We start from the raw sequence: 13,853 nt of genomic DNA, 5'->3' as shown, positions 1-13,853 counted from the left end.
CCCAGGGAGTTCCTGGCCCGAGGTGGGCTACAATACAAGGAGCGGTGAGGGAGAAAACAACGCTGTCAAAATGATCCATTAGGAAATTAAAAGTACTACATTGGAAGAGAGACAGAGCAGAAGTAAAGTCAAGGGGGAGACTGTGTGCGCGTGAAAAAAGAATCAGAGTAACTGAGCGGGATGAAGCAATAAAAGGAATAATTTTCACTGATAGGTGTTCAATAAAGACGTGTTGCAGCATTTTTGAAAATCAGGTCGAGCACAGAGGGAATGATCGTCAAGGGGAAAAAAAACACAAGACAGGATTCATTACACAGCTTGAATGTCAACCGATCACCACCGCTGAGAGCACTGACATTTGAATCGACCTAGAGTCCAGCAGGAGAGGATAGAAACGTGTGTGTGTGTGTGTGTAATTATGAGGGAATATGTGTGTGTGTTGTACTTAATGTGCTAGCGTTCTCCAGTGTGCACTGACACTGGGCTGTGTGTGATGACCTGGACGATGACAGGTGTAAGTTATGACTCTCCGGTAGATGTGATTAGCCCTTGTCGCTGTGAGAATAACTAATACATAAGGATTCATAAAACATAAAGCCTCCATTGTTTCCTCCCTCTAGCACAATGTGAGGAGAATATAGTTATACAAAGCGTAAAAGTCTGAATAATATGAAACAGAAACAGCCAGGATGGGATTTTTAAGTGTTTTGGGCACAAGTCCAGAGAGTCGGTCTCCTTCAAAAATCTCCACTGGCATGTATTTATACGATATCAACTGAGGTTAAATCTGCATTTACGTGGACTGAAAAGTAATGTCTGTAGGCGAGCGGGCTACAGATGCTCTTCGGTGCATGAAGAGAGCCTGGAACAGGGACGCGAAGTGAAGTGAAGTGATTTTTCTGTGGGGAACCGTGTAAAAGCTGTATTCCCTGGACTGGACTGCCAGCACTTTCCAGCCCAAACCTCCTCTTTACATTTTTAGCGGGAGCTTTTTCACCAAATATAAAACAGCTGATTCAGGATCCTGAATCTGTCCTCCAGCCTCGTTGCTGCATACACTGCGCTGGAACGTGTCACAAACCTTGAAGCTAAACTAAAAGGTAATTGGACACATATAAATCTTGACCTGAAGAAAGGCGCTGAATGGAAAGTCAGACGATCATCAATGTCATTAGGATTCATCCTGAGGGGAACAGGAATGTCCGCAATGAAATTTCAAGGCAATCAATTCCATAGTTGTTGAGACATTTCACTTCAGACCACGTTCAGACCTGGTATTAACATCCATCCTGAGTGATCCGATCCGAGATGGACAGCAGATGTAAGTAGGGGTGTGAACGCATCCAGGATGCATTTGAGATCTGATCGCCACATTCGGAGGATGTCTCAGACGCACGAGGCCATTTTCTTTTAGCCGTGTGAACGAAAATGTGTCCTGAGAACTGACTGTATATAAAAATGGACGGAATCACCAGGTCCGGAAAATGAAGCCAAAGCTCAAGTGCCTGAAGACTGTATTTTCCGGAACCACCAGCAGAGGACGACTCCGCCGGTTGCAACAATAAGTTAGTTTCAGTAGAAGTCCATGAGAAAATGACCCTACTTCTCATTTGATTTATAACGTTGGTTAGCTTTTTCCTGAGTTATAGTTTTTCGGAAGGTGTCCGAATGAGCCCGTGTGAGAATGCAGGAGGAAAATCCTCAAAAGATTTGCAGCACGCGAGCGGGCGCTCTACCAACCCCTTCGCCTGAATGTTCCGAAATATATCCGGCTGTTTCTGCTGAACGCATCCGACGCAGACAATCTCCCGCTGCCTCCTTCATATGTGAACGACAAACATGTTCGTGTCCAAGTTCATGTCGGACAAAACAGCGAGTGAGAAAGCTTCGGGTCTCATTCAAATGCCAGGTGAGCGGAGGCGTACTTCGAGTTTTCCACCTCGGATCGCTGGGGATGGATGTTAATACCAGGTCTGGACAAGGCCTCAGAATCCCACATGTGAACCTCACGGTAAAGGCCATCACCAAACGTCAGAACACTTCACCCTCTGAGAACCAAGAATGACTGACTGTAGAAGCTTTCATTGTGATTTGTCCTCTAGTTGACTGAACACAAACCTGCATGTGTGGCAAAGAAAAATATGAACTCATCATCTTGCTGACATTAAATACAAAAAACACCTGATAATGTCAAATTGCCTGGCCAGCAACTTTCAAAGGTATCCCCTGTTATTGTGAGATGCCAGCATGGAAGTGGTGTGATTATTACCGTCCCTCCAGCGGTTCAGCTCAGCCTCAAGCCTCTGAATGGTCTCCTTCATTGATCTGTTCTTCTCCTTCTCCTTTTCATATTTCTTCTTCCACTGCTCTGCTGTGAGCTCCAGGTTCACAGATACAGTATTTCTGATGGTCTTGGCTCTAATTAGAGGGATGCAATGACAATCAGACAGAGAGAGGGGAGGTGGGAAGGTATATAGGAGGGTGAGAGGAGGATGAGAGGAAGAGATACAGAAAGGGGGGGGGGGAGTGTGTGAAAGAACAGTGGTGAAGAGAGGAACTGTCAACAGGGGTATTTCAGCCTCGGCTGCTCAATGAGAATGAGTCTGCATCTCATTAATTGGTATGCAAATTGGGTTTCTGCCAACTGTGTGTCATGGTGCAAATACTGTAGGGAGAGGGAGGCATACAGAATTCAAAACGTACAAATGCTTCAGACCCCTTAAAATGCATTCTCGTTTACAGAAACACAGCAGAAATGTATGTGGATATAAATTATTTCTCACTTATGACCCAAATAAGTGGCATCACAGAGTTGAAACGTTGCTTCCATCCGTTGCACTCAGCTCCGGTTGTCAGACGACTCTCGTGCTTGCTTCGGTTGTTTCATTCCCCTTCATCCTGCCTTCCATCCACTCACTCACACATGCGCGCTCTCAGTTTCTTTGCCGTCATTTCCCTGCGCTGTCGTTTCAGCAATTAGCTGTTCATCTGCTTGGCTCATCTATCCAATAGCATTGCAAAACACCTGCCTTGTTATCCTATCATCTCGCTGCAGTCCGTTTAAAAAACGATTTCTCTCCCTGCCTTAATCCTCTCATGCTGCTGTTCCTACTCCGTGGGGGAGATTTACTCTGCTGCTGCTCAGGACCGATGCCCTCTACTACAATATAACCCCATGGAGACGGAGCGCCAAAGACTGTCAACACTTTGTGATCACATGTCATTCTGTTAAATCTGTAATAAATATAATTTCTTCATTCACTTGTCCCCCCTGGTTGAACTAAAGTTGTCTCATCAGAATTTGGGCAACACCTGATTATAACAGTGAAATGCTGATAATCAAAGATCAGGGGACAAAAACTTGATGTAGAACAAAGTGGTAAAGCCTCGTTTAAGTTACTTACCTGATCTTCAACCAAACCATTGATTCTCTTTCACTTAAGCTAACTAACTGAAACTCTAAAATGAATCATAAACTGGACAGTAAATATCAGCAGCAAATGCTTTATGGTCCCCTCAGTCGTACATTTGAAGACTTTTACGGTCACTGGTTCGTTAATCATACTTGACTATCAGAATAAAGTGTTAATTGTCATGTCATAGTATTTTGATGTCATACTGATATAAAATAGAACAGATTAGCGGAGGGGTTCAGCTGACAAAGGGAGATAAGAGAGCAAATTTCCTGATCAGTAAAATTCAAACATCTGCTGTGGATCCTGTCGCTCCCTTTGCTCGGTCATACATTATTTATTTCCACCAACACTAACATGTCAGTCTCTATTCACTGGAATTCATTGGTAGGGTGAAAACGGAGAGGCACATGGGGGCACATTTTTTCAGTATCTTTCTTTCCGTCTGAGAATTTCTTTGATTTGACAGTGAGCAGTTGGCAAGCAAACGAAATCTCTGCTTCTGTGGGCGCAGCTTAGCCTTAAGGACGCTGTTCAAGCAGTCGCATCATGATCGGCAACCAAACTGCAACACGGACCAAGCCGCTAAAGTCATATGTGGCTTCTCACAAGAAAAGTTGGTGATAGGATTGGTTGGATCTGTTGCCCTATTTTTTTTCTTCTTCTGGTGTTTCTTTCCTCCTGCATTCCTCCTCTGTTCTTGTCTGTGTACGCGTGTGTTTGTATGGCTGGACGTTCAGTTCCTGCGTCCCTCCAATACCACCCGCGCGCCTGTTCAGCATTCAGCATATCAGCGTCTCCCCTCCGGGTGGTACGGTGTATAACCACTGGCTCGAGCAACAAGACTCCAGCAGATCGTCATTCTACCTTTGTGGGAGGACACGGCTGCTTCTCAGTTTTGCATTGTAAAGCCTTTTTGTTCTCTACTTTTTTTACCTGCATCAGGTACTAATACTGGTTTCTGTTCACGCGCAGGATCATCCCGTTCACAGCCTGTTCACAGCCTGACATTTGGTTGGTTCCCTGCCTGCTCGCCTCTGTTTGAACTCAAAGATACTGGCCTCGGTTCTGGAGCTCCAACCTGCTACCTGCCTGCCAGTTCCTTATTAAAACTCCTCCTTTTTCTCCACCTCCTGCTTCATGCACACAGAATCCAGCCTAAAACCTGAATCTGAACAGTTGGAGGCGGCAACGTGTGAGCAGCGTATCGGAGTTGAGCACATTTCAGCAGAAAGAACGCCATAACAGCGGCAGCTGAGCATGACTGGAGTGTGTGTTGCGCTGCACAGTGCGACAGCCCACGGCTACTTAGTGTGGTGGCACATTACCGTTGGCCAAACATCAAGGTGGATTTGGTCTCCGCGTCGTTGTAGCTGGAGGGAGAGCAACAGATGAACATGGTGGTGCGACAGTTCCCGCCCAGCGAGTCCTGCAGGATGCGAGTCATTTTGCTGTCACGGTACGGCACGTGGGATTTCTTCATAGGGATGAAGAAAGGAAACAGGAAAGGGAAAAGAGAGGTGGGACAAAAGAGAAGAAGAAAAGGATTTAAAAAAAAAGAAATTGCAGCACCGGCATGCATGTGCCTTTTGTTTCCTGCACTAAACAAAATGTGATGTGAGCATCAGCGGAGAAAACAAAGCAAGGGGATTCTCTCCACCTGCAGCATCATTCACAGTTTCATCTTTGTAACCTTCGCCTTCAAATAGTGTGTCCTCGCTCATTGAGTGAAGAATGAATGCCAGTAGATTTATGACAGATGTGTGAGGCGTTTACAGTCTGTGAGCCTTTCCATAAAATTTATGAGGAGTTCCCTAAGTCTTCAGAGATACGTGGTAGTAGACGGTGAGTGTTTCCACTGACATGATGGAGCACGGAAGGACAGCGATGGATCAGATGGGAGATATAGCTGGTTGACTTTGGTATTTAGAATACAGGAATAAGTTACCAGCATTCTGGATGAGGGGACAGAAAACTCGCTCAAGCGTTGATGCAGTATCCATCCAACCCGACAACAAGACAAGAATGTCCATATGAGAGGATTCTGCAAAACCTTTTTTTTTTTTTTATCTATGGACAGAGCCAGGGAAGCTTCTCCCTGTTTCTACTCTTTATGCTAAAATAGGCAAGCTGCCCACGTGTGTAGTTATACCGTGAAGATATGAGACTGGCATAAATCTTTTCATCTAACTCCCGGCAAGCAAGCAAAAAACAATTTTTTATCAAAAATATCTAAATCAACTTTTCAAAGTAGGGTTATGGACATAATTAGAGATACTGAGCTGATTCGATGTACTCTGTGATTTGGCTTTGATTTACTGTCCATTAGGCACTGAACAAATCCCCTCATACAGAGAAGCGCATTAGGTATCTTTTAAAAGCAAATGAATATGAGGAAAAGCCAAAGGCACATAGATTCCTGCTCGAAGATAAGGACTGCAGAGATTTCACCGCCGTACCGTTCCCTCGGCCAAGGCTGAGATGACGTTCCCCAGGGCCGACAGAGACTTGTTGATGTTCTTGGCCTCATCCAGCACCGCTCCCTCTGCCCCTGTCTTACTGACCTGACACGGATACACACACACACACACACACACACACACGCACACACGCACACACACAAACACGCACACACATAAAAAAAGAAATTAGGTTGTATAGTACACCGTCATCGTGAAAATGTCAGGAATCCCACTGTGTTTATTTTCCTCTAATGTTTTATTTGACAGGTCGTGTAGTGTCTCATAATGTTCTTCAAACGTGAACTGATTTATTACTGTAAATTCAAACGAAGGTCCCTGGACATGACAAATGGAAATGGAAATGTAATTTGGTTCTAATTATAGTGATGAGAGTCTGGACTTTTGGCTCGGTGTCTGGTTTTACGAATTTCTGTTCGGATGGCGTGTGAGTTCGCCTGCTGCCGCTCCGGTGCCCCTGACAGTGTGCACGGCTGCTGGCTGGGCGTGACCCTCCGTTTGCTGATCCTCCCTACTACTCATTTCACGCACCAGCTCCTCATCACGCTAATCATCTGCTCATCCGTCTCGGTAGTTAAAAACTCCAATCTGACCACCGCTTCTCCGGCAGAACGTCGCCTTGCCTCGCGGTGTTGTTTGCCGCAGCCGAACTCACCAGCCGGTCTTCGTACGCTTCTTGTTACTGTCCTTTTGTGCCTGCTAGGCCCTTGTCCTACCTCTGCGTTCTCCGGATCACTCTATGTCACGCTCAGCCAGCTCCCTCAGCCACACTTTGTCCTGGATTCCCCTTCTCAATCTCTGCTCTCCCCACCCCCCAGCGATCCCTGGACACTGGACCCTGCATCTTCCCCGCACTCAGCCCCTTTGCACTATGGTTTGGTTTGCTTGGATTTATTGTGAGTTAGTTAGATACACATTCAAATCACGTGCAAATACACTGTTTGATTTTGTTGGTGCTCTGACTCCTGCACATTTAAGCCATGTTCTCGTCCAGATCCTGACAAATGGATGCCAAGAGTGTTCTGTCTGCAGACACCCAATTGATCAATTCTAATTAATTGCTAGCTTAAGCTTTTAATCAGCGCAAAGCAGGTCAGTCAAACATGCACAAATGTTAAGACATACCATTTGACACTAAGCGATTGCCTCTATTTTCCTTATAATTCCAATTTGTCTTTCCAGGGAAATTATCATTATTATTAAATTACAGCGTAGTATTGTATTTTAAATTATAACAAACAGACTTTTGAGATGGCTCCTGCTAGATATTTAACTTTAATAGGAAATTGTCATGGGATACAATTATTTACCAGCTAGATAATGAGGAGCTTAATTATAGAGGAGAGCAAGTTGTCCTATCAAAGCCTTTTTTATGGAGCATGCACCAGCTTCCTGTTCAGTCACAATATTTTGTATCAAAGTCTGAGAAGTTTCTGGGGCAGAACCATGTCCCCCTTCACCCCCAGGGACGACCCAAACGACTTGCTGATGCAGCCTCGGCACTTATTGCCTACGAACCACAGCCGTCAGCATCTACCCAGACTGCGTGGACTACTACCGACTACTACCACGCACACGCTATTCCATATTTTGCATCGATATTATCAACATCAGGAGCCATGGGCCATGTTCAGCCATGCTTCTATTGTATTTCCTGTGTGCTCTCTGGAGTTTGACCTATGTCCAAATTGCTTTATAGGTCGGTGTGGGGAGGCGAGCTGACTCAGATTTCACCTGAAAGTGCCTTGAGGCAGGGGAACAATTAGTCAGTGTGACCCCCGTCTTGGCTGAAACCACCTTTAAAGCTTATCTGAACTGAAAAATACTCTTGAGTTTTCTCAGAGGTTCTTTTGTCTCTGCGGGTGGAGCTAATAGGATTCAACAAAATGAGCAAACACTGGCCCTGATATTGCATCAGTGATAGACCAAGCCAAGACAACCCCTCAATATCAATTATCAGTCTCTAAAACAAAGTCTTCAAGACGTGGTTGTTATCCAAAACTCAAAGCCATGAAGTGAGGGCACTGAAAGGTGAAATTCAACTGTTTATCTACTTCTTTGATATCAGAAAACACCATGTCTGAGAAAAGACATCTGATCCCTTTGTGTGACAAAAGCTTTAACTGTTCTTAGAGAAATCCACATTGATCCTACCTTCTCACTACCAGCTAGGTCAACCAGGTACAGCTTCCCAATCAGCTTCTGCTCCGTCTCCACGTGCTCCTGTTTGATGTTTATCAGGAAGATGCTATGACTGCGGGAACTGTGCTCATTCATGTCTAAAGAACAAAGTGATGAGAGCAGGAGGGGAGAGGAGAGACAATCATTCAGACTCCTTATCTCAAATGTCATTCACTTCATGTATTCGAATAGACAGATTTGTTAGGCAAGCTGCTCACTTTACACCTCCTCATGCATTTCACACCTTATTGTGGTTTTTCTTGAATTAAAAAAAATAAGTCTTTGACATGGAATATCTGGCAGAACAGCAGCACTCACTGGTGACAGCAACGTGACGGTTGGCCTTTCCCTGATCTATGACATCCATCACTTCCTCAGGACTCGTGACAAAGCGCTCGGTGCAGCCCTTGGTGAAAGAACACACATGCACTACATTCATTTTTGAACAACATTTAAACATCTACACGTGCATACACAAGCACATATATAATATCTGCAAATAATTTTAGGTTGCACATAGAAATGCACACAAATATATATTTACAACTGCAATTGTGTCTCTGACTATTTCTTGGCTCAGATCTATTATAAACAATTTAATAAAATAGTTTTTTAAATTTGTGTACAGATTTAATAAACTAGATGTAATGTGTCCATTAGTAGAAGTTCTAGTAGGTGCACATTTTCATTTGACAGACCTGTTTTCCCTGGTGGTAGCGTATTTAGCAAAGTGACAGCAAATAAGCAAATCATCCCAAAATCTCAAACTGTTTCTTTTAACCTTTGCCCATAACACCAGTAACATCAACATGATGGTGGCGGACAAGTGTTTACTGCCTCAGTTAGACGACTCACCTTCACATAGGGAACTCTGTATTTGTCTTCGTGCACTGAAAGGTTGTTTTTTGTCACTTGGTTGTGAGAGAAGAGAAGAAGATAGGTCATTGTTTTACCCAAAGCAGTGTGTGTGTGTGTGTGTGTGTGTGTGTGTGCGTGGGCGCTACAATAACTGTTATCAGACCTGACCGCATGTTCCCTGCATGTTTGTGAGTCAGATGTGACTAATGTGGCGTGATGAAAAGTATATAATATTTCAGGCTCGAGCTCTGTCTGTTTCAAGGGAACTAAACTATTTTTTTTTGCCACAGACACAGAGAGGGTGAGCATATGCCTCATGTCAACAAACAAAATACACATTCTTGGCAAAGACACGTATTGGCCCAAATTCTGGCATTAGTCATTTCACATTTCAAAGTCCTATCTTGTCGATGGTAATTAAATTCCTCCAGATTGTGCTTCTGTTTTTTTCCCTCGGGGACAGTGTGTGTTCCTGTGTGCAGTCGTGTGTCTGTGTTTCTGAGTTTTAGTGGCCAACAGTCACTTTTTTGTCTTTGCAAATACGGCCACAGGGTGCTCTCCGAGCTGCATCGATTCATCTCGCTCGTTGTAGACTCTGTTTTTCTTGTACATGGCTTAAATTTTCCTCAGCCGCTGAGCCATCCCCTGCATACAGATGTGGGCTTTCACCACTGTCCCCTAGCTCCATTAAAGATATAATCACAGGGATGCTGCCTACAGCTCTCCCTCCAGGCCTCTCCATCATCTTGCACTGGTTATACTACAGTAACTCAGTGATATGGCTGAACTGTAATGCCGTGGTGCTGTTGTGTTTGTAAAACCACAAAGCTTTATTGTCTAAGGCAGATAAGCAAAGGTATGAAGGGAATTGCGCTGGTTGTTCAATTTTTCAATTTAACTTCATCAATCAAAACCTTTTGACTTGTAAAGCTGTTATTATAACTCACAACCATTGCCATCGCAACCAAGGACATATGTAATGTAGCTTGTGAGGTGAGGGGAACACTATTAATAATCAAAATAATAATAGATATTGTCCTACTTGAGAGTGTGTTTAGTTTGCTTCATAGAGACCTAAAACTTTGTAATAGATAATGTTGTCTCTATGTTTTAAAAAATGGTTGTTCAATTCTAGCTTATTTATTTACATTAACCTTAGCTGTATTTAAAATATATAGAGTTTCTCCCAGAAAAAGATTCAGGTGTGGTTTTAAGCACTTTTTTCAGCCCTCAGTTATGTTTGTAGTCTTCCTCTCGGGTTGCAAAAAAAATTGGATTTTGAGGATATTACATCTTGATGACGTTGTTCTCCTGTTCATACAGTTTGTCCTCGTGCAACTACAGCAGGTGTAGCTATACAACTGTGAACTGCAAGAAAGCTGCATATGTACAGTATGCATGTATGTTGTTTTTTACATTTTTAGTGCACATACACACCATCCAGCAGGTCCCGGATTTTATCCATGTAGATCTCAAAGTAGGATACCTGCAGCAAAAAAAAGATGAGAAAAAAAAGCCATGAGGCAGCTGATCTGAGACAGAAAGAGAAACTGGTACAGATAATTGAGGGGAATGAGATGAATGCTCATTGTACAAATATGCTGCACAATGTTGCAGTAATCTGTCGCCCATGGGCCTGGAAAGGTATTATCTTCTATTATAAAAATGTGGTGTAAGAGGGACAAAAGCACAACAAATATTGCAGGATTATCATGGTTTAAACATCATGATTTATTGTTAATCGATTGATTCCACACAGCCAATCCCTGTGAGGATTACATCAGAGGTTGCAGCTGAATTCCCACTGAACTTAAACATGTATGTACGTGCAAAATTGAACATCTGTGTGTGTGTGTGTGTGTGTGTGTGTGTGTGTGTGTGTGACAGCTGCACACATGAACATACACGATTTGAAATCCACGCCTACCTTTATATGGAATTCTAGGTTCTCATCCATGGCAAATATGTGTTCAAAAATGTCCTCAGCGATCCGGGGGATGATTCCCATTCCCTGGGGATCATGAAGGTTCCCCTACAAAGGGAAAGGGACAAGATAAGAAGATGTCAGTGGAGTGGGATAGATGCAGACCCTGGGATGAATTGAATGAAGGGAGACTATAGTAAAAGAAAGGAGAGCGGATCGGCTTCTGACTTGAAAAGGAAGCGGGTGGTATCCCAGAGAGAGTTGTTAAGGAGGTTAGTTCCCACAGAAGACTGGGGAAGTGAGACAGAGAGTTATGACAGTGATGGAGAGAGATGTACCCTCAGGGAAAGCAGAGGAGAGAATATGCTATTAAATAAGGAATAAAAATATGTTTTTGTGTGCAAGTGTGTGCCACAGCAAGACGTCTACGTTCTGAATTACTCAGTGGTACTGTACCTCCATGGTGTGCGTCTTTCCCGAGGAAGTCTGCCCATAGGCAAAGATAGTCCCATTGTATCCACCCAGTACATCTGAATTAAGGAGAAAGAAAGAAAGAAGAAAAATCATGTCAGATAACTATGTGAAAATTGAAAATGCCAGTAAGAGTGCCAGACAAAAAAAAGAAAGAAAGGAAAGGCAGACAAGTACGCAGACAAAGGCCTTTGCTCCAAGGACAGATGCTTCACAAAGACGGTGTGAACTCAAGTACGTGGTATTTTAGCTTGGTTAGAAGCTGAATGACCTCTGTGGCCGCACACAATAAAAAAACACCTACCTGCAGCGTCAAGTCACCAGGCGACACGGAGCGAAGGAACAACCGAGTATAGATATATTATTCTCTCCATTCCTCTGGTAGGAGAAGCAGTGAAAACAACACTAATGCAACAGTCGAGGTAATAAAGCAGCATGCTGCGGAATGTCATACTGCTGACACAGTCTAATAAAACCAAAAGTGGCAAAAGTCAAACACGGATCGAGAAAAACTTATCGCCCCGAAAGGCCGGCTGCCGCAGGTCAGCCGACCTCAGACTAATCACAAAGGCCGTCAGGCGAAACCATGCAGCGCTCTCTCCCTGCAGCTCCCCTCATCTCCCTCACTCCTGTGTTTAGCTTCTCAACTCTCGGCTCAGCAACACGCCTTCCTCCGCCACCGTGCTGGTCGTAGCGAGGCCGAAACAGAGCAGGAACGCGCGAGAGAACAATGAACGAGGGGCATGTCTCTGAAAGGAAATAAAGACAGCGGGAGGTGATGCTGTAAGGCAGCAGAGACCACCCCTCTGGGAGACAGACAGGGCGGAGGAGACGGAGGGGAAAAGACAGCGAGAGTGTGAGAGAAAGACCGTGAAAAGGGCAAAGACATTGACAGCCAAAAAGAGAGAATCAGACAGACACCCAGCAAGACAAAAAGGTGAGTAAACAAAAACAGGGATTTATCTCTCCCAACCAGCTTTCACTGTTCTGGCTTTCCATCTCAAATACCCCTAACTGACACATTTGAAATCTGACTTCACACCTCGTTCTTTCCTATTGTTAATTCCCTATCTGTGATTTATTTTATTTCCTGCCCTGCGCCACATGATTAATCACGCCATTTCTGTTCTACTTCTTCTCGGCCAATGTGGTAATCTCACGCGAGTTATTTCGCCCACCAAATCAATGTCTTTTTCATGTTCCCCCAAGAACTGGTTCAGTGGAGTCTCTTTGAAGGTGGTTTGAAAAAATGCAAACTCAACAGGCGGAGAAAATAGGAGGCAGACATGCGGAGAGATGCGGAATCGAGGGAGGTGTGAAGGAAAGAAGATTTGACTCTCCGTGGTATTGGTTCCGTGTGATCTGCGGCCCTCCGAATTTGCCATTCCCACCATGCCGTGCTGTGATACGAGCGTGCATCCATACATTTTGGTGCTAATATCTGTTGGTTGTGTGACAACATCGTGTCATGAAAATTGTTTTTTTCCTTGCTGTAAAAAGATGTTCCCAAAAAATATGGTGAATCAGCTTCTGGCTCCATTTTTCTGTCGAGCTGTCTGCGTGACTCACCTCTGACAATCTGCTTGGCACAGGCGTTGTAGACCTGTTCCTGGGACGTGTTCGTGGGGAACACCTGGTCGAAGACGTACGACTTCCCCTGTGAAGGTCAACACAAGCACAGTCAGCATCAGCATCAGCAACACAGCACAGAAAATTCAGTGATTTGTTTTGGATTATTTTCAACACTTCAACCTCCCCCCCGTGACTGTGACAGTAAAATCCGCACTGGGAAGTTTGCGTAGGAGAGCAAAAGTGTGTGTGCGCGCGTGTGTGTGTGTGTGTGTACAGATATGATAGGGCTGTTTGAGGGTTAAGACTTGGTTTTAGGGTTGGGGTTGGGGCTAGGCATTTAGATGCGATGGTTAAGGTTAGGGTAAGGGGCTAGGGAATGCATTATACCAAAGAGTGTCCCCACTACGATAGAAGTACAAAAGTGTATGTGTGTGTGTCTGTAACAGAGAGAGAGAGAGAGAGAGAGAGGAAGGGTGGAGTGGGCGGCTTCACTCACTCATCATGTTTATCGCTAAAACATTATGTAAAGCCATATTGCTACTATAAAAAAAAGTGCCACATCAATATTTCCTGCACGCACGCTGCACATGCTTTATAGATACTGTGTCCATCTGTGTGTATTAGGCCTGAATAGCAGTTCATATATCAGTTCGAGAGGCCCATCTGCCTCCCTTTGAGCCGTACAGAATGTATGCAGAGTGTATTTTGTGCTATTGACAGACAGAGGGTGTTTTGAATAAGCGCAGTGCAGCATGAAACCTCGGGCATAAAACTGGGTGACCCCAAGAGAGAGACGGGGAGAGGGAGATCACATCTTAGGTGAAGCCATTAGGAGGCAGACTAAAAACACTTGGAAGACTCAGAGTGATGGAGTGAAGAGGAAAATGGAGTGGAAGAAGCAGAGCAGAGGAATGGAAATGCACAGGGCTTGACCTGAAAACAAAGTGTGCACGT

General features: G+C 44.3%; 1 protein-coding gene across 2 annotated transcripts in view; it reads right to left on the bottom strand.

Moving 5' to 3' along the window:
* The window catches only part of kif5ab (kinesin family member 5A, b), a 57,074-nt gene that overhangs the window by 29,151 nt on the left and 14,070 nt on the right, over nt 1-13,853 (bottom strand). For both annotated transcript variants that reach the window (XM_035632601.2, XM_035632602.2), the window contains exons 2-11: nt 12,897-12,984; nt 11,313-11,386; nt 10,860-10,964; nt 10,370-10,418; nt 8,930-8,985; nt 8,393-8,480; nt 8,048-8,172; nt 5,873-5,977; nt 4,742-4,890; nt 2,270-2,418 (exon numbers count right to left, since the gene is read on the bottom strand). In XM_035632601.2, the coding sequence (XP_035488494.2) occupies nt 2,270-2,418; nt 4,742-4,890; nt 5,873-5,977; nt 8,048-8,172; nt 8,393-8,480; nt 8,930-8,985; nt 10,370-10,418; nt 10,860-10,964; nt 11,313-11,386; nt 12,897-12,984 (988 nt within the window). The remainder of the gene's footprint in view (nt 1-2,269; nt 2,419-4,741; nt 4,891-5,872; nt 5,978-8,047; nt 8,173-8,392; nt 8,481-8,929; nt 8,986-10,369; nt 10,419-10,859; nt 10,965-11,312; nt 11,387-12,896; nt 12,985-13,853) is intronic.

The sequence above is a fragment of the Scophthalmus maximus genome, chromosome 6 (assembly GCF_022379125.1).
Source record: "Scophthalmus maximus strain ysfricsl-2021 chromosome 6, ASM2237912v1, whole genome shotgun sequence".
In the NCBI taxonomy this organism is placed as follows: domain Eukaryota; kingdom Metazoa; phylum Chordata; class Actinopteri; order Pleuronectiformes; family Scophthalmidae; genus Scophthalmus; species Scophthalmus maximus.
This window is presented reverse-complemented; position numbering and strand designations above follow the sequence as displayed.